The 25,656-nt window shown below is 42.3% G+C and overlaps 1 protein-coding gene across 1 annotated transcript in view; it reads left to right on the top strand.

Annotated features, from left to right (window-relative positions):
• The window catches only part of LOC118227329 (complexin-1-like), a 38,915-nt gene extending 33,020 nt beyond the window's left edge, over positions 1-5,895 (top strand). The window contains exon 4 of the mRNA XM_035417669.1: positions 1,200-5,895. Within this exon, the coding sequence (XP_035273560.1) occupies positions 1,200-1,394 (195 nt within the window). The 3' untranslated portion in view covers positions 1,395-5,895. The remainder of the gene's footprint in view (positions 1-1,199) is intronic.
• Positions 5,896-25,656: the final 19,761 nt, after the last annotated feature.

Here is a 25,656-nt window from a genome sequence, read left to right as displayed (position 1 = left end):
GAGACATGAATATCAAATTTCATATGCCCTGTGAAAGTCGGGCACTGTAAATCAATGATAATGTTTTAATATTTTTACATACTATGGATATGATGCATAGTTAAGACATTATGAATGTTGCATATGATTTTTACCCAACAAACAATACCTCCCTTGATATAAGCACTACGTAAAGCCCAAATAGACAGGTCATTACAACACTGCATTTATAGATCAGCAGCCAAAATCGGGAGTTATAGAAAACGATGTATGAGAATTTCTTTTCTCCCGTGTTCAAATTCCAACCTTGTGGGAATGATCTCAGAGACCTTAAAACTGTCACAGCTCAATACAGCTACAACCCAAGTGCATGTAGGTAACAGAAGAGGTGATGAGTCCCTGAATTACCACCTGGGGTTTGGTGCTGTTTTTGAGGATGTCGGTAACGGTGTGCGGTTTTTCTGTCTGTCAAAGTGAACAGAGGACGTACCGTACAGCGTTCGTTCCCTCTCTCTGAATCCCTCTGGAGCTGAAGCAGCTCGTCTTGGGGAAACTGGGAGAACATTCCTCCTCATTACAAACGGTACAGAGCTGGAGTCCTCAGGGGTATCAGCTTTGGATTCGGAAAGGCAAGCGTGCGCACTGAAAACTACGCAACCGTGGAAACCTGAAGAGTGACGAGTTTAGCATCAAAGCGCTTTTCAGTGTCTCTCGCAAACCTGCAGCAGGGTATCCTACGGAAATGTCAATCTAAACCTGCATTTCAGGAAGCTGAAGCATCCTCCAGGAACCTCCTCGCTCCTCCAAGGAGCATTTAACGGATTGGAATGTCCTTGAAGATGGCGGGCCTGGATCGATTGCCAGGTCACACAAAGACAAAGAGGAGATGAGGATGGATAAAATAAGCGATTGGAATGAACCCAAAGTTGCATTCCAAGATGGCTGACATTCTTGTAGTCAAAGTGGCATTCCAAGATGGCCGACATTCTAGTAGTCAAAGTGGCATTCCAAGATGGCCAACGGTCCTGCAGTCAAGGGACGTGTCTGAATTGGTGTACTTGCCTACTGTTGAGTATACAAGTCTTTTAGAAGTTGTACACAGCTTGTATACTCAGTAGGCAAGTGCACTGATTCAGACACGGGCCAAAGAGGCCTTCCAAGATGGCCGACCGGGATCTTTATTCACTGGCTTTTTTGTGCGTTTCTTTCTCCTCTCCCAGTACGGCATCAAGAAGCGGGAAGAGGCGGAGGCGGAGGCGCAGGCCGCCATGGAGCAGGCCGCGGAGGGGAGCCTCACGCGCCCGAAAAAGGCCGTCCCGGCCGGCTGCGGCGACGAGGAGGAAGAGGAAGAGAGCATAATGGACACGGTCATGAAGTACCTCCCCGGCCCACTGCAGGACATGTTCAAAAAGTAAACCGCGTTTAAAGCAACATTAGAACGTTACTGTTGAGGTTCAGCCACCAATTCCATCCTTCCCTAAACCGCCCCCCCCCCCCCTCCCCTTCCCACCCCTCTCCCCACTCTCACCTCCAGAACCCTTAGAGACTTAGGGCATACACATAAATGAATCCACGTTCCACTTTTTATTTGTAAATAGCCTCTGGTTTGAAAAAAAAAAAAGACAGTAACAATAAAAGCAAGGGGGTAATAATGGAAGGATGTATGTCAATAATACAAATATTTACAAATAACTCAAAGAGTATAAGCCATACTTTACCTTTGGAAAGGAAATCTCGGAATCATATCATGTTATCGAATGAGTTTTTGCTATTTATAATATTTATATATAGGTATATATATAAATATATACATATGTATCTACCTGACCTCCCTCTGTGTGTGACTTAATCGGTATTTACAATTACGTGTCCCTGTTCAAGCATTAATGTAACCTTTCACCACGATGTTGTAAATTGGCCACCTACAGTACATACCTATATATATTTATCCAAATGATGTTTTTTTTTTTTTTTTTTTCCAAGCATGCACGGTGATTAAATACTTGTGAAATGTGCGTCAATTCCTTTTTATTTGTTGGTGAATTACATGAGGATCGGAGGCAATAATTCTGTCTTTTAAAGTCGTTTGTCTCGTCGATGCCACTGAGCGCGATACAATAAAACGTAACGTTTCATCCGCTCAGATTGAACGCGTTTAAAATGCTGCCCACTGATTCGTCAGAACGTCCACCGTGAAACCGGTCTGGAAACGGAGTCAGCGGTTTGTTATCATAACAGACGGAAAACAGTTTTAGGATCAACGGGACCGTGGCCCAGATTTAGTCTGATGGATATGTGCCGACATTAAAGTGTTATTTTGGTTCATTTCGTTCCCAAGAGTATTCACTTCAGAGTTCGCTAAACTGAATGAAATTCTATTAAAGACTGAAACGCAAAGCACCTTCTGATTAGCTTAAATCTGGCTCTCCATGTCCGTACTCCCTTTTCATGGATGTAAATATAAATTTGTGTTCTTACAGAATGTCATATCTTTTTCCTCACTAAAATGTAAAATGATGCTTTGTGCACATTTAATATAAACAGACAGTGACAATGGTGCAATATTATTATTATAATCATTATCATTATTATTATTATTATTATTATTATTGAGATTGTCCTGTGTCAGTAGGTTAATTAAAAGGGAATGCAATCCCAAATCAGCAATAACAGACAATCCTTCTCACTGTTGTATGTTTTGCTCGTTCTGTTCAAATGTTGGTGTTCACATACAGTGCTGTCTTCCTAGATTCCAGAAAATTGCTACATGCTGTTGTTGTGGGGTGGGGAGGGCTGGGGAAGTGGCGCAAGGAAGGGGGTAACAGACATAGTTAAATGTTTAAATGTTTTTCAAATTAACAAAATGTAATTAACAGACATAGTTAAATGTTTAAATGTTTCTCAAATTAGCAAAAACTTATTAACAAACATAGTTAAATGTTTAAATGTTTTTCAAATTAGCAAGAAGTTATTAACAGACATAATTGAATGTTTAAATGTGTTTCAAATTAGCAAAAAGAAAACAAAATTTATTCAAATCAATTAAGTAGGGATGTCTCTTATTAGTTTGTGCAATATATATTATCTAACAAAATATAGAGATGCTGATTAAGATAAGAGACTCGATCAGTCACCATTTAGTCATGAATATTTGATTGTATTCCCTGATTAGAGCACATATATGCCAGTGGAAGCCATTTTCTCAATTTTCTGGCTCATTGACCACAACACATTGCCTGCGTCTCTGACCTAGTGTAAAATAATCTCTGTGGTATACAAGAAGTCACAAAAAGGAAGTGAGGTCACATAATGCAGAAATATACTTGTAAACAATGCCACTGGCCAGTCTCTTTGAGAAAGGAGCTCTTTGGGATTTTTTTAGTGTTTTTTATTTTTTATTTTTTATTTTTATATTCACAGTCGAGGCACTTTGAAAATTACCATATGTAAATTGACCAAAACAAATAAATGGCATAATGTAACTATAATATTACAATATAACCACAGATATAAAAACAAACATGCCAAATATAATGCAACACAAAAATAGGTATCTTATCCCGTCTATGAGTTATCATGTATGCTTTGCACTCATCAATAGATTGTGTTTTTGTGTTTTTGATGTTGAATTTGAACCAAACCCATTGCAAGCTGATTGACAAAACATACATAAAAATGTCATGCATTGGTATGCAGGCCATGAGTATGATGAAATATCAGTCGAATGCCTTGTGCTGTATGTGATGAAAAAATGTTTTTTCCTCCATAGTGTAAATTCCTCCTGAAGGTTTATGAAGCATGTACATTTTCTGGTTCGAGAGATCATACTACAGTTTGTCTGTTCGTGAACCTAAAATTATGTTTGTTTTGTAGTGTTATGTCTGAGAGCTAACCTCACACCAACCCTTTGGTGATCCAATTGCAACATATAATAAAGGGACAGTTCCTAACGAACACACACACACAAAAAAAAAAAGAACAAACAGAACAAATTAATAATTGTGATATATTGACCTGTAGTCAATCAATATTTGCCCTTAACCCCTGGACCACAACCATTACACTTTGTGAGGAAGAAAGGCTATTCTTGCTTTTAATTGTTTGTCAAACTTAATGACTGATGTTGATTGAATCCTGGCCATTATGGTGAGCTCACACTGTTGAGTTCCACATAGTTTTATTCTTCTTTTTTGTGGCTTAATTTTCCTCAAATGTCCCTACATCTCTCTCCTGTCATTGATCATTTCAGCCACCAGAGTAAACAACTCAACTGCACATAACCTTTATTTTCATTAATCACCGATCATACTCATTTTGCTTTGAGTTTGTCATATAAAGCAGAATGAGTGGGTATTTCATCAGTAAAAGCAAAGCCGTCTAATTTAACTGAACTCATTCATCCTCCTTAAAGAACCACATCAGCCTAAGGTGATTTGATTAGACTTATGCAAGCGCGGCAGTATCCTGCCAGTTTGGTATTAAGGTTTTGATCATTTCAAGTGTTACGTTATTAGTGGTTCTTAGTCATGTCCAATATTGCCATTACTCTTTGTCAGGTGTGTGTCCTTTTTCCGATCAAGCACTTGTCATCTGAAGCCTATCCCATATTTTTTATTAAACCAAAGACTGGCGTTCTTTCAGCGTTTTGGATGTGAAATTTTATCATATTATTATTTCTCTCTACACTCGGTTTTAAACACAGAATTCTCTCAGGTATGTTTTTTGCATTGATATCATTATCCTTTCCCCTCCCAGACCATGTGCATTTAAAAAAATTGTTTTTCATCTGAAGTAAGCATGAAATTAGCGGAATGACCGCATAAGGCTAGTGAAATCGTGGGTACCTGACACGCACGCAAGGTAACCGGGGAAACGGGACATTTTTCTCTTGCCTTGTTGCCAGTTTTCCTGCAGAATGCCCTCGAGCCACCGGCCGCTGGTGAGTGAACTGCCCCCTCGTCTCAATGGGTCTCGCTTCCCACTACCGTTGCGTGAAAACGAGCGCACTTGCAAACTTGACCGATCTCCTCCCAGTTTTTATGAAGTTAGCGAACAGTTTAATCTGAGGCGTCCTCGTTTCCGTCGCTTGCTTCCTAGACGTTTATCGCAGTACGTACGCCGAGCCTTTCCGCGAAGCACACTCATCCATAATACCACAAGCGACGGCTGAGCACAAATGTGTTTTGTGATATGAAATAGAGTGTGATCGTGATGTTACATGCTGACATTTATTCGCCACGGTTAGGGCTTGCGTTCGTACAGACGAGTGAGCTGCATTAGCCCACAGACATTCATTCATTTTCACTGCAGGCTAAGACTCGGGTAAAAAATAAAAATAAAAACCCCAAATCCCAGCACTTTGGCTCAAGCTCTTCCAGTGTACGTCTGACAAAAAGCTAATAACATAATTTTTAAAAAACCACTCTGGTGTGACCCGATTGTAACTGTCTAATGTTTCTCTGCGTTGTCTTTACATGTTTTTCCTACGTGTTGAGAAAAAAAGAAAAAAAATCTGAAATGGTGTACTTTTTCGTCTGTAAACATTTATATTTTCTGTCTTTTTTTGGTGCTTGTATTCAAGAATCTGTAAAAATTTGTGAATTTTTTTGTATTGCGATATCTACTCTCTCTCTCCCTCTTTCCTTCTCTATCTCCCTTAGACTTCCTTGCAAACTTTTCTTAATTTTTAAATTTTTATTTTTTATTTCTTTTTATGTGTAAGCATGCATGGCCTGCAATGGCAGCGAGGTTGCTATGGAAACTTCCGTGTTTTTTGTCCTCCGTGTTTATACTCCTCCTGTTCCTGGAGCTCCTTCACTGCATGTCATATCCGCCCCAGGGGATTGTGGGACAGCAATGTTCCTGAGTGGAATCACAGCACATTGAAAAATAAAGTGATTTCATACAATTAATGCACATCTTTATTTGTTGTCGTAGTTTTCATTTGTGTGTGTGTGTGTGTGTGTGCGTGTGTGTGTATAAAGAACTTGGGTTACATCTTCTCTGCAGAAACTTAATTCCCCTATTGTTATCTGAATCCCGTAGCCTGTGATTAAACTCTTTTCCTGCTCCATGGAGCCATTTCCGTGAAAGAAAGAATCCTCAGCTCATGGTCCCAATTATATGTTCATTTCTCGCACCTTTCTGAAATCAGTACAACTTGTCTGTGCCTCTATGCAGTACTGCCGCGTTCTCAACCCTATTGTGTGACTTAATGGCAAATTGTGTGCCAGCACGTTCTTTCAGCACGCACTCTCACACACACGCACACTCAAACACACACACACACACATACACACACACACATACACACACACACACTCAAACACACACACGCACACATCAAAGGCACACAAACGGCATTAGTGTCATTGAAACGGCACTTTGTCTCCCAGACACACGCATCTTGAAGGAGGCAAAAGCATCAAAGGCTCCCGCAAACAAATGAGAGAAAAATAGATCCTTTAGGCAGGAGGGAAAAAGGTCCCTTTTAGGGGCTGTAAATTATTCCCGGTCTGCATTGCCACGTCGGAGGGGAAGACGGAAACCGAAGATCCCTACTCATCTGCGGCTTCCCCATCAGCCAGCCGCGCACGGCCTAAGATCCACCTGTTAGACAAACGACAGCCTACCCCTCATCGCCCCCCACACGCGGGCTGTGTGTCAGCAGCTGGGGGGCCTGCCAGTCTGGGGCAATAGCTGCTGGGCGTACATGCCCCGGGGCAAGTTATACACTCTGAATGAGGCAAGGACTGCATTTGTATAGCGCTTTTAGCCTCTCGTTCACTCACACACCAATGGCGAAAGGCTTACGCGCACCGTACTAATCAGCAATTAGGGGGTTAGGGGTCTTGCTCAGGGTCACTTCGACACGCCCAGGGCGGGGGATTGAACCGGCAACCCCGGCCTCTCATCTTTTTCTGCTCAAACGCTCGCCGTCTCATTTCCGCATTAAAACGTGTGATTCCGGCAGCGCGTCTGTTTTCTCACCTTTTTGAGAGTTGCAGCAAAGCAGTGCAGCGCTCATTAAAGGAAGGATGTCTTGCTGTTTAAGCTCTCCTCATCGCACACATTTTTAATGAAAGTCTTTGAGGAAACTGTGCAAAAAATTCCACGTGTAAACCTCAGGGTGCATCTCTCTGAAGCCATTTTGATGAAAAAAAATCCAGGCGAGCACTTCTGTTGAATCCTTACATTTCTGCACGATCTTCATACTAGAAAAACCTGCTCATTGATGCACTGCTGGCCCTCCTCAGGTCATAGACTTAAGTGCATCACGTGCACCAGGATGGACAATTTCCGAATAAATGCCAGTTAGCTGTACAGAGCAATGTGAGGGGGGGTGGGGGGGGATCTAGGGCTGGTGCTGGATTTAGGAGGGGGGAGGGGTGGGGCAGGTTCACCTCCCTGCTGCCTGGCTACCTCCCATTGGAAGTATTCACCCTAGGCCCCACCGCCAATACCCCCCCCCCCCCGCCCCCCCCATGATCGCCATAGTAACACCTGGCTTATGTGTGCACATTAGAGCAAAGGGATGCCATGCATCTTTACACAAGGCTAACCTGCAGTACCTCAGGCCTTTTTCCTGAAGCACAGTTTCCCTAAACTCCTCACTTTGGTGTGAGAGCTGGTCTCTCACACCAATCAGCCCCGTTCTCCTCCAAACGAACGGTAAACGCAATCAGCGCTGGAGTTTTAACGCTGCGGCGATGATGGGTTCGCGGAATCCAGCGAGCAGTCATGAGCAATAACACAAAGCAAATGGATGCAATTAAGTTCCTCGCAGGATTAAGTGTGGAGTCTGCGGTAACGACTGCTCTTTTTAATCAAAATCAATAACAAAAAATTAGTCGGGAAACATGTTTGCAATTTAAAAAAAGAAAAAAAAAGAAAATGTGCATTTTTTTTAAACGAAATATAATTTTCAATCAGCCAGTGCTTTTAGAAGAGGAAGATTAGAATAATTAGAAGAAGATAAACAAATCCACAGTTTTTGACATTCACATATATTGACTCATACTCATACATTTTTTTATTGCTGATCTTCGCAGTGATAACATTAGAGATATGGTAATATTGTGCTCATATCAGTAAACTTAGATTGTGGCTGATATGATGGCTCAGTGGACATACACTGGAGAGGCAATGCACTTGATCTCACTGTTCATGCTGTAAATTATGCTGTAAAATGTCATGTTCAAAAAGTGGCCTAATCTTAGTAATCTAATCTTCTTTTATTTTTATCTTTATTTACCAGCCAAACTCATGAGCAAGGCTGTGCAAAGACTCAGTAGTGCTGTAGACTCTCCACTCTCTGCTTAATTAGCGAGTTGAAATGTTAAATGTGTGATATTTCACTAGCATTCATATATTTCTTCCATGAATGTGGAAACTTGGTTGCAGTTTGCATTTGTACTGTAATGTAATGACGTGCCATTGGCCAATATGGCCTGACAAGTGTTGATTATTCATATCAGCCCAGAATTTCCATATTGCTAATTGTATATGAACCATAGCATTTTCTGTTCTTTATTGTTATAGCCTGCTACTTTTTGTAGCACTGAAAATCAACACAGTACCAATGGCATATCCAGTGAAACAGGTTATATTTTATAATTTGGAGTTTACTGCACTTTGGGACAAACTCTGTGTTTCTCATGTTTCAATGAAAGGTACACTGAGACAGCTCACCCATAAATGTTTCTGTGGACGTGAAGGTGGGCCACGCTAGATCGATATCTACTCTTACCTGGAAATACAGAGAGATCGGAGTTGCTATTGATTTGTCTCAGACAGAACAGCTCTGTCACCACAGCATCGTGGGAAAGACGTTGCCACAATAGGATCTAACTTAACTTGGAATAAGAGTTAGCACAAGTGCCCCAGCTGTTGAATACTGAATTTAAGCCAGTGCCACTGTTTTTCAGAACTTGTCAGCCAAAGTCTGGCAAAGAGAATCTGACCGCTAAAGGGGATTTTTTTTTAAATGCAGTGGGAGTAAGTGAAAGTGAAATTAATTGTTAAACCAAGTTACATAAAGTTAAGCACAACAGGCCATTGTGGAGGGATTAGGCTATGTATCTTTTGAGAATTACTGTAGATCTAAATTAAATTTAGTCTCACAGGAAGTGACTCAGATACAGTTCCTTTCAACCTTGGGGGAGACACACTGCAGGACCACCTACTGTCACGTAGACCAACGTCAAGTCTCACCAACATTCTGGCAATTAAATCATACAGAAATATTGGGGATGTCTTGTTTCATGTTTTCCCCTAAACCTACATTTATGAGTGAGTGGAAATATCATACTGAGCCATGGACATCAGACCACATGCTATCCACTGGCAAGGCACAGTGTTCTCATTCATGGCTGGGAATGGCTTTTTAGGCAGCTGGTGTCTGTTCAATTCCACAATGCATCAGGGGTGGACCCAGGTGGGGGTTGGTGGGGGGAACCCCCTCTCCTCCCAATACCCCAGGCCAAAACCATTATGAAACATTCCCACAACCCTTTAACAATTGAGGATAAACCAACAAAACGATTGTGTGAAACATGAGACCATATAACGTCACTGGCTGAAGTTACTGAAGAAAACAATGAGTCACATACACATAAATTATTCAGTTGAACTGGAATGATAGACTAATGATCACGCCATTCGTTTCTAATCTGTGGGCCCATTCGCAAAATGGTCATTTTTCACAATTTCCATTTAATTATGAACTACTGCAGGGTCTAAATTACTCTTTTTTTCTTGTAATCATTTGCTAATTACAGCAGAACGATAGCTGGGAAACAAGGAGACATTTAATTTATTCTGGCTCTGAACTTGAACAGAGGGTATGATCCAGCTCTGTTGCATTAGTCATAAGTGACCACGTTTGTGAGGACTTGTGTCCCACATTGAGTCTTCTGTCCCACTTCCTGTTCTGTCCATATTGCAACGTTCAACACAATAACCTGAAGGTCATCGCTACAAGGTCATTACACAGTCAGACAGTGAGTGTCAATTGAGCACTCAATAAGGTTAAAATGTACTCCATAACACTGCTTTTCAAACTGGGTCCTGGGGACCCACTGTGTAACCTGACATGGCTAATAACTCCATTGCTTAAGGTTATTGATACCGTGTGTGTAAGTTCTAACTAAATTTTATAATTTCACTTATTCTGTCATATTTTAGGTTTGACTCGCTTGTTGAAATCAGGTGTCCGAACAGTTTCAGCAGTTAGGGCACCAGTGATTTCACCAGTCAGTCGATAAATTAATATGTTTTTTTTTTTTAAATAAATATTTGTCATAATTTTTTGGAAATTAAAACATTAGTTCATCTGACTGACTATAAATCCTTGGATGTATATCTGGAAGATATAATCTTCATGACAGACATTGCTATTTCTGAGATAAAGTGCCCTTAAGAGGGTAAATCATCCTTCAGACATTAAGTGTCTAATTAAGAACAATTAAGAACAAATTACTATTCACGGTTTGTAATTATTGTAGGAACAAAAGCCAGCAAACTCAACGGGTCCCGGGGATCAAGTCTGAACACCCGCGGCAACCAGCGCTAATTTCCCTTCTGTGTGTAGGCCATTAGATTTCTTAAACGGACTACAAATCCCAGCCTTCCTCTTAGTTGCATGGTTTCCATGGCGATGGCTTTAAAACAAGCCTTTCATTCCTGTGTCCTCATTGGACAGAGAACCCTGGAAACCCTGTGTGGATCCACCAATATGTATGGTAGTACTCCTCAACTTCTCATTAATGCTTTTTATGCCAGACCAGGACTATACATTCCCATAAAGTGCTGTATAACACACTCATGTTTTTTTAAGGCATACTACACTGGATTTTAGCCTAGCTGTGGTCCTATTTACTATTAAAGAAGTAACCTCTTCCGTCCTCAGCCACTAACCTCCATATTTCTGGCTTTTTATATCTGTTTTTGATATTTTGTTTGTATTTTTTGTATATCTCCGTTTTTTGACAGCTGCTGCGAGGAAAAGCGATTCTGAGGCTTAAAGTGGTTTTTGAATGAGCCCTGTTGTCTTGTCGTTTCGCTTAGTCACCTTCACCATTGCAGTAAGTAGCTAGCTACAAACGTTACACTGAACCCCCCCCCCTACGCCCCCACAACATACAAAAAAAGAGTATCACACCCAGAAATTCTCTGAACACATTTGAGAAGAACAAATACAGGCAGAGGAGCACGTAATACTAACAAATGCGTGTAAAGACCAGGATTGCCAGTGGTGCATCACAGATATGCCTTTGCGTGGTTATTTTATAGTCTTTCCAAGGTAAAAATCATGCATAGTATGCCTTTATATTGCACCCCAGGCTCAATAGCCATAGTACAGCGGGACTGTCTTAGAGCCAAGATGGAGACGTCCGATCCAGAGCATGAAACTTTTTTCAGCGCTTTCATTTGGCGACCCGACAGAGAGGAACAACCCCAAAACCTCCCAAATCTCTGCAAAGGAAAAGAAGAAGAAGAAAAAAGAAAAGCGGGAGGTACAATTCACGTTCCTTTTGCTGCCTCGCCTCCGCTATTCCACTGTCACAAATCTCCGCAGGCCGCCCGCAGTGGAATCACATCGATGTGCGTACGTATGGCTTTCCTGGAGCAGCAGAAGCAGTCACCTACTGATCCAGGTAATCCCGGAATATAGACAGAGAGGCGACACCAGCAGCAGCCACAGCAATGATTTTTGTATTTAAATCCCAGCTACACCTGCAGCTGAGACCAGCCATCCATTATCTATACCCGTTAATCCTGGGCTGGGTCGCTGGGGGTGCTGGAGCCTATCCCAGCATGCTTTGGGTGAGAGGCAGGAATACACCCTGGACAGGCCGCCAATCTATCGCAGGGCACACACACCATTCACTCACACACTCATACCCAGCTGAGAGCAAGAATGTCACAATATTACTGCTGAAACCAATATATCAGCATATAGCTGTCATCATATTTTTTAATCAAACAATGGAAAAACTCCAGTATTAATAAGTGATAGGTTGACACGTTTAAGAGTTTAAATAATCCAAAAGGAATTTGAGAGGCATTTCTGTGCAGTTCAGAGTGTAATAATATTAATGCAGAAACGAGTGTATCAGCATATAGCCTTCACCAGGGTTTCATCACACAAAAAAACTCAATATTAATATATAATAGATTGGCACATTCAAGATTTAAAATAATATAAAAGGAATTTGAGTAGCATTTCCTGGAAAGTGCATTACAGTTCATTGGAGCAGGTTTAACACTTCATACACAGTAGTGTGAACTAATATATGACTGTCCCTCTTATTCAGAGCGACATACTGATGCAATTCAGGTAAATTGCCTTTTTTTATGGTGAAAATTCAGTGGAACCCCATCTAGGGGTTTCTAGGGTGAAAACCTGGCTACATTTGATCGAAAATTGAAAAGATTTCCAGCTGATTTGGATGTAGCCAAAGCTACATCCGAGTCAAAACCTGAGCTACATTTGGGTTAACCTATCCTGTTTATGTCAAAATATCTGTAAACCTGGACCTCCACCCACTCTAGATGTCTAAATTCGGGCTTTTTTCTCACTGAGTACCCCGCACTGCCACCCCTCAGAGCCGGGATTTGAAAATCTGTCTTTTGTCTGAGTGCTCCAGGCTTCAGAATTAGCAAAGACACGCTGCAGAGAATAATTTCTTCACGGTGATCCGCTGTGTTAAAACTGACACGGAACAAAAGAGCGACACTAAGTATGAGCAGCCATTTGTAAGCAAGATACTCTACTCATAATCACTGTGATTCTTCTGCCGAGACGACTCATTGTATGACTGACAAAGCCGGCTCTCTGAGAAGAAAGGGGAGTGATAGGGGAACAATGGGAAGAATTTAAAAAAAAAAAAAAAAACTTTATCAGTAGCAAAAACTGTGTTTATTAAAGAGACGGCAATACTTTAGTACCCATCCATCCTGCCACATAAACGACATTACACTCGGAAAACATGGGAGCTGTGCAATTAGCTCTGAATAAAGACACCTCGTTACGTAAATAAATTATATAATTGCATCTCGGAGAAGCATGACTTGAATTCAATTAAGTGTTAAGGAGCTCCTTCAGTGAATTTCAAAGACTGAATATTAATTTCGGCGATAGCTGCAAAAGCATAAGCTTGGCTCGGAAGTAAAGGAACTTTAAAGCATGCCAGTGCAAAAAAATCTTTGGTGTCAATTAAAGAGACCTATATTCTACGCTGGATGTGATGGCCCTCAGTCTCTGTAAAATGTCCTCTGTCTCTGAATTTAGTGAACACCGAGAATTCTTCTGTGACCACTGTTCACTCTGAACGGCATTCCGTTTGCTGGAATTTGCGTCCAACGTTCCGGAATGTGCGCCATAGCGACGAGCGATTTCAGAATCTGCGGACAGTCCGAAGGTTTTCAGGTCACTCCGCACTCAACGTGCTGCACGATATTTCCTCAGTGTTTGTGTGTGAAAATCCCGGCAAGGAAAAACAGCCCTGGAGTCGCTGATCTGGCCACAACCATTGAGGATAGGTTTTTAATTCACGTCACACAAGGCTGCTGTGCATCCTCATCAAGTGCACCAAGCTACAGATCGCAGTGGGATCCAGAAATCAAACAGACACACTGAATATTCATTGCACCACACATGCATATATTATCTCCTATTTGACATGAAAGAATAAGTAAAACTAAAGCTGCTGAATGAAGTTTTTTTTCTGACTGACTGTTTCGTTGGATGACACAGAAGCAGTATTACTGGTATGTCAAAGGCCTCTGCTCAACTTGCATTGATGTACCACACTGAAGCACAACAAAACGGCAACGGACAGACACATTTATTGTAAACTCTTAACAAGAACGGATCCTCTTCCCTTTGTTAAGCCGCTTGGATGATTAAGAGCCGAAAGATCCTGTTTAATTACTTCCACGGTCCTCATCTGTTTTTAAGTTAGGTTTCGGTTTCCAAAAACCTGACTCACGGTCTTCATTATAGACCCCATGGTACTTTTTCCACAAACAGTACAGGTGAAGTTAGCCCCATGTTTTAGGGAAATTACCCAAAAAAAGTGAGTCTCTGTGTCAGCTGGCCACAGAATCATCACCTACATATTTTTTGACTATGCAGTTTCTTGCAATCCACACCCACTTCTACAAGCTTTTGCAACAGATAATCGAGCTCTCAATTCTCCAACCCCTTTAAATGATGAAGTAAACGATTTAATGATGAAATAAAACTTAATTTCAAGTCAAAGTCTTATGAAATGGAAGTGTGTGTATTTAGCAGAGAATACCAACGATAAATCTGCACTGATTTTTTAATTGTTCACTGCACTGCATATCGTCCATTTGTGCAACCGCGAGGAGTCGGCGCTCTTAATACCTTGTGCTAATTATGAAAAGTGATTAGCCTTGTTTCTCATTATGCAGATGGGGGTTGTGTAACTGCCCTATAGTATGATAGCTTCCAGGTTATCAGCGTAAATTAGTTTTTTTTGTTTGGGGGGCGGGGGGGGGGGGGGGGGGGGGGGGGGCTATTTATCAAGAAGCATGCATCTATATTTAAAGAAAATGGATGTGCAGAAATTACAAAACCTTTGGAAGTAATTTTATAAATAGTTTTGCCACGACGCCAACAGCTCTCCATAAAGAACGAATGGCATTCCACCCTTGTGCATACGGGTGATTAATACACCAGGTACCTTAATGACCTTCGTCCACCGTTCTCTCAGCACAGTCCTTATAAACTTATTTCCAAGGTCGACCACTTAATTCCGAACAGAACAGGTCGGAGAGAATGAGCTATGAATTAGGTAGCTTACCAGCACTGGGGCAGAAGCCATTGAGTCGCCCACAGGTAACAAACGAAAGGTTTTTTAAAGGTTTTGTTTTTCCGTGAGACTTGTTCAATATGGATGAATTCATTTGCCAGAAGACTCATTCAGTATGAACTAATATCAAATGTCTACATTGATGATGTCATTTCCACTTTTTTTCTATCATGTTATGGAACTGACAGTTATAGGCCAACTATGCAACTATAATCAACTGTTACAATGTTTTTGTGTGTCCGTACTGCAACCTGCCTTTTGTCATTTTCTGTCTTTTTTTAAGGCCTGTGAACACCTTGTAAAAAAAAGCACTGAACATTAGCACTGATTAGGGAACTGGGCTTGTAGGTTGCAGGTTTGATTCCCAAGTAGGATACTGATGCTGTGCCCTTGAGCAAGGTGCTTCATCAGGAAAGTGCTTCAGCACTTATCCAAGCAGTATAAATGAATTTACTATGCAAAAATGCAAAAGCTGTGTAAGCCACTCTGGATAAGAGCACCTGCTGTATGTATGAACTCTAATGAAAAGTCAATAACTCTCTCTCAAAAAAAGCAAAGCATTTTTCAGAGAACAGCCCTGGGTGTCCTTTAAATGTTGAATGAGGGGCGGTTCAATAATTGCTTGCCTTCGTTCAACTCAATTAATTATTGGAATGTTGGAGAACTCAATTACTTGCTCAGCCCATATTGCTGATGCATAGAATAAATCAATTTCATTTTAGCAGTAAAGATCTTCAGTAGAAATTAAGTCAGCCCAACTGGAAATTCCAGCTTAAACCAGCCTAAGCTGGTCATGCTGTTTTAAGATGTGTTTTTGAAACTGCCTGCTGGTTTTAGCTGGTGGAACAGCTGACCAGTTTGGCCACCATCTTACTCTAGCAGCTTAACCAGCTTTGACAAGATAAGGCCAGTTTAGAATCCCAGCTGGAATTTAAACTGTCAGCGGGGAAGAATAGCGATGATAAGTCATTAAGCTCAGTTCCTTCCTCCTTATCCCGTTTCCTTAAAAACTCCTGTAAAACTTTCAGAGCGCAGTGGAAAAAAAACGTCAAATCAAGTCTGCATTTAAGGGGGAAAAACATCAAACCTGCTCGTATTCATTTCTGTTAGTGCTGAGGAATTGTTTTTGACTGTCAGTGTATGGCCTCCAAAAATGGGTCACGTCATGTCACTTAAACGGGAAAGCATAACGGGCACATCTTATACAGCATTTTTGTGCAGGAAACGAACCGGCTTTATTAATAACACGAGCAGCGTGTCGTTGCGAGGAGACAGCTGACAGATCTACTGCAGAGGATCAGCAAAGGTGCCGTTGCACGTCGAAGCCGATCGGCTCAGCAAAACCTTCCTCATTTATTCACAATTGAAAGAGACACATTTGCGCCTCTTGGTTTTGAAAACAGACGCCGACACTCCTTCTGCCCTGACGGTGCTGATTCAACCGACGAAGCGAAAGTAACCTTTCGTTTCTTCGGGAAATTCAGCACCCCTATGTTGGGATGAGACGGCCAACTGCCACTGACGCTGATGCGGAAGCAGGTACTCTGCACTGCGGCAAAGTGCAAGTTGAGGGGGCGGAATTAAATAATTGTAAAATAGCCCCACCTGTTAAAAATTTTATTAATAGGACAGCACAGACTGTAGTATAATGTCATACGTCATACACCTTCCCGATACACCTATATAGTATGATGAACCTGTTCCTGCTGTCAAATCACAGACTATACCAACTGCTAAAGATGCAATCGTGTCAGTAAGCTAATATATTAAACACCAACAAAGCTATGATAGACATGTCAGGTTTGGTATCACACCATTTAAATTCATTATTTAAATGTATTTTACATGTAGATGTATTTTACATGTAAATATTTTCACAATATATTTGAAAAGTAGCCTACGTATATACATGATTCAAAAATATATGTAATAAATATAAAAGCAATATGATTACATATATCAAAATACCCGTAGCTGCCAGATATTTCCATCTATAATTTTTCTGTATGGAATATGGGCCGTTCTGTTTCTGCTAAACTGCTCTCTGACTGGCAGCTAGTGAAGAGGGACAGTCCTGTAATTGGAGGCCAGGGCACTCGTTCTGGTGGAAAAACCGCCGTCAAATTAGTCAGTTTTGGAAAACAAGACCGCAACCAATTTTTAGTAGCACACTCCGCATAACAGACATATCTGATGTGGATATATTGTATATGAAATAATATCTCGATACTTTCCGACGGATGGATATTTTTCTGTCTTTGATCGAGCGCTCTTGTCACCGGTGTCACGTCTGACCTTATTCTACAGCTAAGCATTCAGGGTGATTTATTATCCGCTGTCAGTAACGCAGTCCTCTCTTTTTTCAGGTCTTATTCCGGGTCCAGGACAGGAACATTGTACATTGTTTCTACTGGAGGTGCTCTATGACGCGTGATTTTTTTCTTCTTCTTTCCATTAAGGGTACGGTATCAAATAAAATTCGATCGATTGATCTACCCACAAAGACTTTCATCAAATGCTTTAATATATTAAGGTTTGTTCCTCCTTGAGTATATATGAATATATTTTTGAGGATGTTAATTCTCCAGTCGAGATACACAAATCTGTGCTCGACAGCTGCCCCATCAGTGATGTCACAGAGCGGCAGTTACAGGAGCGCGTGAAGAAGGCGAATTCAAAAGGGCCTTTGTGAGGGATGCTGGGAATCTCATCCTGTTAAAGAGCAACTTCACTCTAAAATCTGTTTATAATGATAGCACCCTGATCTGCATCTGTCCACCGATAACACAGTAGAAATTTACAACCTACCAATCTCATAGATGTCAATCTATACTAGCCTTTTTGTACGTCGCTTTGGATAAAAGCGTCTGCTAAATGAATGTAATGTAATGTAGTCACCTCTCCTGTTCTGGGGATATTTGGCAGATTTCACTGTTTTTTGGCCACCAGGGTAACCACACCCAGTATTAATGTAGTAGCAATTCATTACTGAGTCAAACAAGTTATAAAAAATTTTTTTTTTTTAAATCTCCTGACAGTGGAGTTTGATCAATGAAATGCCATAACATGGCATTATGGTTCAGTTTCACTTTAAGAGACTGTTCCTGCTGTGTGGGTGCAAAGCGTGTCAGATGAAAGATATGTTTGATTCCCCTTCAATGTCACTTTCCCCGTCTTCAATGAGAAATGTCTCGTCAATACTGCCTCCTGTGTGCTCAGATTGATATTTGCTCGGAGAGCGTATCTGATCGGCCGGTGGCAAAATCCACAAGATCAATCGACTCAGTGTGTTTGACCGGGCAGAAGAAAAAAAGGGAAAAAAAACCCCTGATCGACCGTAGTCTGAGTCACACAGTTCAAATGCCTGTCTTGGCAAATCTAACTTGGGCCAATGAGACTGCCAGCAAGCCAACCAAGGCTCAGTGGGACCAGCCAATAAAAAAGCAGATAAGATCAACTGGCGCAGAGGGCAAGTGTGACTGGCCAATTAGAGAGCTGATAAGATCAAGACCCCCAGAGGCCTAGCCAGGAGCAGACCTGAGCACCCCGCCTCATGTTTGAACAGAGTACACTTTGGGGACCCATGATATCTGAGGGCATAATTCGGTAAAGAGCCGTGTGACTCTGCGTGGGTCAAAGGTCGTCCTTATTTATAAGAAATCCATTGACTGATGTGAAGAGCGTACACCCGGGAGAGGACGCCTGTCTTTCAGAGCTTAAATCCATCTCTCCTTTTTCCCCGCTACAGACAGAGGGGATGCGATTCTTTTATATAGGATATGAGATATAGGATATGACTGAACCCTCAGTCTAGTCTTCTGGATAAGATATGACTTGGGCTGGCCACTGAATCCCTAAACTAGCCTTTTTATATTAGATACGGTTTAGTTGGTCAGTAAACTGGTAATCTGGGGTCAGGGCCTGCTGATGACAGAGGTATATGTTCACCAGCACAATTTGGTAGATTGTGAATGTATGTTTCACTTTCCCAGTCTGTTTAATTTTTCTCGAAAGGTTTTTAAAAATTTATTTTGCAGCCGAAAAGAAGAAGTTAGGAAAAAGCAGGTCGATGGGTTCAATAGAATGCTGAAATAATTTCAAGCTCAGATGACACCCCAACCACCTTCTGAAATGGCAGGAGCGCTATTAGACTTTCAAGTGTTTATGGGGTTCATAATAGAATCGTTTTTCTCTTTTTTTTTTAATGGTGGGAAGCATTATTTTATCGGTTTTCACTTCTGAAGATCAGTTTTGCTTTTCTTTGCATAATTAGACACCTGTCTGTGAGGACTTGGGGACAGGCCACAGTTGAGGACAAAAGAAAGGGGATCGCCATGGTTTCACCACTCCAGTACAACCACGACAGTGTCAAATGACAGAAAAGTCAACAAAAACAAAAACCGGTTTATACATTTTTTTTTTTATCACTCAAGATGTTGGGTGCTTCTTTTGAGCCTTTGACAGAATGGGGATGACTGCAACAACAATCGATCCTTTTTTAAACAGAGATGACACGACTAGGAGGAGGAAGTGGGAACGGCAGCTGCGGTTTGATGTCACTTCAGGCGAATGACAGCCACTGCTGGAAAGCATGGCACGCGATGGGGGAACAGGAAGCAAACGCAGTCAGGTTACACGGCTGGGAACCGTCATATCCTCACCTTTACCTGTCACTCAGCAGAGCTGATAATAATTCAGATTATGATAAGAAGAAGAAGAAGAATAATAATAATAATCATAATAATCATAATAATAATATTGATAATACAAAGCTATTAAGAAGAAAAGAAGCCTTGCACAGCTGAGTTATCCCCCTTGGCTGCTGGTTATTGTGTGTGTGTGTGTGTGTGTGTGTGTGCACGCATGTAAGTGTCGTGTGTGCATGTGAATTTTGATGTGTGTGTGTGTTTGTGTGCGTGTGCATGTGTGCTCATGCGGTATGAGTCTATCCGTGTGGTGTGTGTGTGTGTGTGTGTGTGTGCATGTGTGCTCATGTGGTATGAGTCTATCCGTGTGGTGTGCGTGTGTGTGTGCATGTGTGCTCATGGTATGAGTCTATCCGTGTGGTGTGTGTGTGTGTGTGTGTGTGCTCATGGTATGAGTCTATCCGTGTGGTATGTGTGTGTGTGTGTTTGTGTGCGTGTTTGTTTTGTGTGTGTGCATGTGTGCTCATGCGGTATGAGTCTATCCGTGTGGTGTGCGTGTGTGTGTGTGTGTGTGTGTGCATGTGTGTGTGCATGTGTGCTCATGGTATGAGTCTATCCATGTGGTGTGTGTGTGTGTGTGTGTGTGCATGTGTGCTCGTGGTATGAGTCTATCCGTGTGGTATGTGTGTGTGTGTGTGTGTGTGCATGTGTGCTCGTGGTATGAGTCTATCCGTGTGGTATGTGTGTGTGTGTGTGTGTGTGCATGTGTGCTCGTGGTATGAGTCTATCCGTGTGGTATGTGTGTGTGCACGCATATATTCATGCAGTATTTCTGTGTGCATGTGTGTGACTCGAACGACTCAATTTATTTCAAATAAGCACTAAAACGAGAGGGCGTCAGAGCATGTAGGGTTGCCTTCCGTTTAAATCCTAATGAACCGGAAATATCACACATCACTGAAAATGTATTTCCCCCCCACCGAGTCGAGTGAGATACTCTATTTTACAGAACGAGGTGACACATTGGTTCAGCATTACTGAAGCCACAGGCTCACCTGAGAAGGGAGATGAGATTAGCCTGTTTTAGTGGAGCGTCATAGAGAGTATCACCACTACAGACAGGCTTGGCTGAGTGTTCATCAACCCTTGCTCTGAAGTTAAAAAAGATAAATTCTCTGTTAACAAGGCGCCAACAAGTATTAAACCCTAATACAAAAATGCGTTTTAATTACGTAATTATTTATAAACAAGAACCCGGTACTTAAGTTAGGACATCTCTTCCCTTTTCCCAGTACTCTTTATAATTTAAGATGAACAGCATTCACAAAGCTCTCTGTCTTGGTAAAAATGTTGTCCCTGTGGTGAACGAGTCAGTCCTTTAATGAGGAATCCTGTCTGTATCTGCAAAGGGCTGAAACTAAAGACAAACGCAGCTAATATGACTGAAAAAATGTAACTGGGTCTTTCTCCTTTTAAAAAAAAAATAATAATAAAAGCAATTATGAAAGAATAACGAGTTTACAGAATTAGAATAGAACAAAGACTGTGTGTGCGTGAGGAGACCTCCCACCGACTCAAATCCCTCATTCCACGAGCGAAGCTACGGCCAGTCTTACGCGGCTCTGCCAGGCTGCTGGACCCCGCCCGCAATGTAGCCTCTTTTAAACAAAATCACTTTTATTCATTTATTTCTACATTTGCTTTTAATTGGACTCTAAAAGACCACCTGTGCCTTTGGCAGCAGGGTAGAGACTGGGCACACGCCACAGAAACGGCAGTTAACGCTCACGGCTCGCATGAATGAAAAGCTGCCATCTTTTTTTCTTCCTGCTGAGAACTGCGGTGGACAGTCCCCTGCCTCTGTGTTTCTGATTGGAGGATGATTTCCATTGGAGGGTGATTCTGATAGGAGGGTGATTTTGATTGGAGGGTGATTCTGATTGGAGGATGATTTCGATTGGAGGATGTTTCTGATTGAAGGGTGATTTTGATTGGAGGGTGATTCTGATTGGAGGATGTTTCTCATAGGAGGGTGTTTCTGATTGGAGGGTTATTCTGATTTGAAGGCGATTTTGATTGGAGGATCATCCCCTCCTCACTGGCTATCACGTAAAGCTGCCCAACAGTTGGAGGATTGAACCCAGTTCTGAGCCCCCGTTAGAGGAGTGTGTGTGTGTGTATGTGTCTCTGTCTGTCTGTCTGTCTGAAGAAGTCATTGGTGAGCACGAATCTGCTTAAATAAAAGAAAACAAAATAATTTAAATTATATATACTGGAAAAATAGCTATGCAGAACACATTATTCATGGGGTACTTATAAAAATTGCAAAGCAGAAAGCACTGTGGAGCGCATGCATTATGGGCTGAAAATACAGTCCCTGGTTGAATGGAGACACAAATAGTTGTATCCATGCTCTCTCTCTCTCTCATCCTCTCTCTCCCTTTTCCCCCTCTCTCCCCCTCTCCCTCTCTCTTTCTCCCCCCTCCCTCTCTCTCTCTCTCTCTCTGTATAAACAAGTCTCCATCACCTCCGGGTAAAAAAATAAAATAAAATAAAATAAATAAATAAAAAAAGTTCCAGTGGTACTTCCTTTCGTCTCTGAAGAGAAGCCAAAGAGCCGGACTGATATTCCTCTCACTGCGCTGTTAGCCTGCGCCGTTAGCCTCCGCTGTTAGCCTGCGCCGTTAGCCTGCGCCGCCGCCGCCGCCGTGTGCCTGAACTGCGCTCCAGGTCGACGGCGAGCCCCCTTTTTATCTTTTTTTTCCCCATCTTCCCTTCTTCCTGTCAGAAGGTTTTCACGCTGCGGTCATAGCGCTGCTTCGCTAAGTGGCGCGAGCCGTAACGAGTGCGAGCTGCGCGACCGCAGGGCCCTGTGAGATGTGATTATTTTCCCCCTCTCAGCTCCCGCAGTCTTATTTATTCATGGGCTTCTGTATGAATTTATATGAATTTAGCTTGTTTTTTTAGTTGTTTTTGTTGTTGTTGTTGCATGTACAGTATTTGAATTGTAATCTGCATGGCCATAACATGGGCAAAACTGGAGAGCCTGAAAATCATAAGACATCACTGTTTTGAATGATTTCTCTCAGTGCCTTCAGAACAAACAGCTACAAGATCTATGCAGTGTAATGCAATGCAAAGCAAAGATAACCTTGAAGCGTTAACAGATTTTGGTTGGTTGTTGAATGCGAACGGTTTTGCCACTGCAGCAAAACGGCTTGGACCACAGCATTGGCTAACACGTGAGCCGCAACGGGGAGAGGCTAGGACCCAGCCCTGCTTCAGGCTGGGCAGCCACTCAGATCACACTACAGAGAGGAGTTCCACCAATCACAGGTCTCCCGAAGGATGCTTGAGCAAGGAAACACGAGTGCATCCTTTGCGGTAGTATTGTTTTTGAAGAACACGTTTGTGTTCTTTAAATGATCGACCTATGGATCCGGCTCTCTCCATCTGCCACGTCTGTAATTTACGTGGTGTCAAACCGATGCTCGACTCAACGAGGATGTTTCATTGGCCCAATACACGTTTTCTCGATCCCTACATCCTTGTGTCCTTTCCTTAACTGGGTGGAGAGAACACGCCTTGCATTGTTTCCAGGTATTATTTCACCGCCACCGTATCTGCCTGACAGTCTAAAAAAAAAAAAAAACAGCTTCCACCCTTTCAACAGCTTTCCAACCTTGTGTGACTCAGTGGCACGAAATTCGGAAAATAAAACCAAGAGCATTAAAGAGCAAAACACTGAAGTTGGAAGCACACACCTGTCGGTACTTCAGTTCGTTATTCGGGTTCCTTTGATGAAGAAATAAGGATATCACTCACCATATTCACTGCAGTTGCATATGTTTTTCTTTTGGGGAAAAAAAAAAAGAATTTCTTCCAATGTCTTAATGTTGAAAGTGTATGCACATCTTCAGACATTTCTGAGACTTTTAAGACTCTTTTTTTCAGAGAAGAGAGACAAGAGGCTGTTGAGAGGGGGCGGATTTGGAAAGTTCAAAGTTTTCCGTGCTGTTAAATAAGTCCTCACTGACAAAAAAAAAGACAAAAAAGTCAAACATTCGGGATGAAAACTCCGCAGAACTGTTGGAATATTTGAGTACTTTCTGCTGAGAAAAATAATATAGTGTGCCTGCTGTCATAATAGTGTTTTCTTGAGCATTCTGCTGAATGTTGAATTTCCTCCTGGGGGGTCGGGGAATGGCACTGGGTTCCCCCCCCCCCTCCCAGGGGTGTTATTCCCCCAGTTGCCGTGCCGATTTGGAGCGGGTAACAGCAGGGTAGAGACAGGGGGAAGCCTCCTAAAAATACACTATTTATGGAAAACACTTCAACATCCAAGTTGGCTGGATCTGCAAGTGTCTGTATGGCAAGAATGCACAACTCCAGTCCAGGAGAGCCTGTCTGCTGGTTTTTCTTCCAACTAGTTACTTTATTTTCAGTTTTCTTCTAGCTGCAGGAACTATGCCGGTTCAGTCTTGTACTTGAGGAACCATAGAAATGTCAGATCAAGGTATGACTGAGATAATGAAATAACTGGGCTGCACGGTGGTGCAGTGGGTAGCACTGTCGCCTCACAGCAAGAAGGTTGTGGGCCTCTCTGTGTGGAGTTTGCATGTTCTCCCCTTGTCCGCGTGGGTTTCCTCCGGGTACTCCGGTTTCCTCTCACAGTCCGAAGACATGCAGGTAGGCAAATTGGAGACTCCAAAGGTATGAATGTGTGAGTGAATGGTGTGTGTGTGTGTGCTGCTCAGCGATAGATTGGCAGCCTGTCCAGGGTGTATTCCTGCCTCTCACCCAATGCACGCTGGGATAAGAGCAGAAGTTGGCACAAAATCCCAAAACGGAGCGGCCCCTCGTTCTGCACCCTTGCAGTACGGGAACTTCTCCAGAGCTTCTCCTGGCTCCGTTCGTTCACCGGAGTGATGGATGTTAGCGGGGTTTTTTTTGGGGGTTTTTTTTGGCGAGAATACAGATGAGTGAATACTAACTCCCTCTCCTCCGGGGAACGACAGATTGAGCGGGAGTCTCTTCCTATCCCAGAGGACACCTCTCCTCTCTCCCGGGGACAGATCTGAGACCCGCGCCCCCCCCCCCCCCCCCAGTGCATTGTGGGGCGAGGAGGCCTTTTTTTTTTTTTTTTTTTTTGCTCGCTTTCCACAGGTGCGTATAATGAGAGCCTCGGAGCAAAGAACTTCAATTACCGATTTTTCGAGTGCCAGGAATGATGGGAAGAGGCGCTTTGATGTCAGCTCCTGCCAGCGGCGTGCGATTAGCATGTCGCGACGGAAACCTGGAACGGGCTGTGACGGGCTGCGCGTGCCGCGCGCGACTCCCAGCTCACAAACACGGGAGGGAAGCTGACGCGCGTAAAAAAAAAAAAATCACGACCGTTTTTTTTACGCAGCGGAAAATTCCACCGTCACAGTTTAATCGTTCATCGCGGTCAAATAAAAATTTTCAGCCGTGATAAAATAGTCACTGTACAGAAGCTTTATTATGGGATATCATATACTGTATTTTTCAAATAGCACACGAGGCTGCTACATCTTTAAATTCTGAAGGGCGTAAAGTCTGTGCTTCAATCAAGCACAATAAGGTCAATGTCACTATGGTTTTGTTTTACTGGGAGCGCGTACTCCCTGTGGGGGGGGGGGGGGGGGGGGGGGGGGAGAGATGGGGGAGAGAGAGGGGGGGTGGCATAGGGAGAGAATAAGGATGAGGAAGAGAGTAAGATAATAGTAAGGCAAGGTGGAGGGAGAGAGAAAGGGATATAGATTTGGAAAGGAGAGGGTAAGAGGGATATACATATAACATAAGAACAGAACATAACAGATAATTTCTCCCCAAAATTCATAACAATATGCCCTGGATTCAAAAACTTTAAATGACCACCAAAAGTTTAAAATGTGATAGACTAGTCACAAATTATGTCAAGGCTTGCCATAAACAGAGGGACAACAAGTAAGTATATTTTTTTGCAGGCCTATATTTACCTGTACACTGCATGTCTGGATCTCTGTTTAGGCGTTCAATTGTACATGTTTCTTTCTGTGATTTGGCGTGGTATCTTGACATCTTGTCATGCCAATAAAGCATTTTGAATTTGAATTTAGAGAGAGGAGGTGGAGAAGAGAGTGTGAAATAAGGGAGAGAGAGAGAAGGCATTGAAGAGAGTAGGAGGA

This window comes from Anguilla anguilla, chromosome 5 (genome assembly GCF_013347855.1).
Source record: "Anguilla anguilla isolate fAngAng1 chromosome 5, fAngAng1.pri, whole genome shotgun sequence".
NCBI lineage: Eukaryota > Metazoa > Chordata > Actinopteri > Anguilliformes > Anguillidae > Anguilla > Anguilla anguilla.
This window is presented reverse-complemented; position numbering and strand designations above follow the sequence as displayed.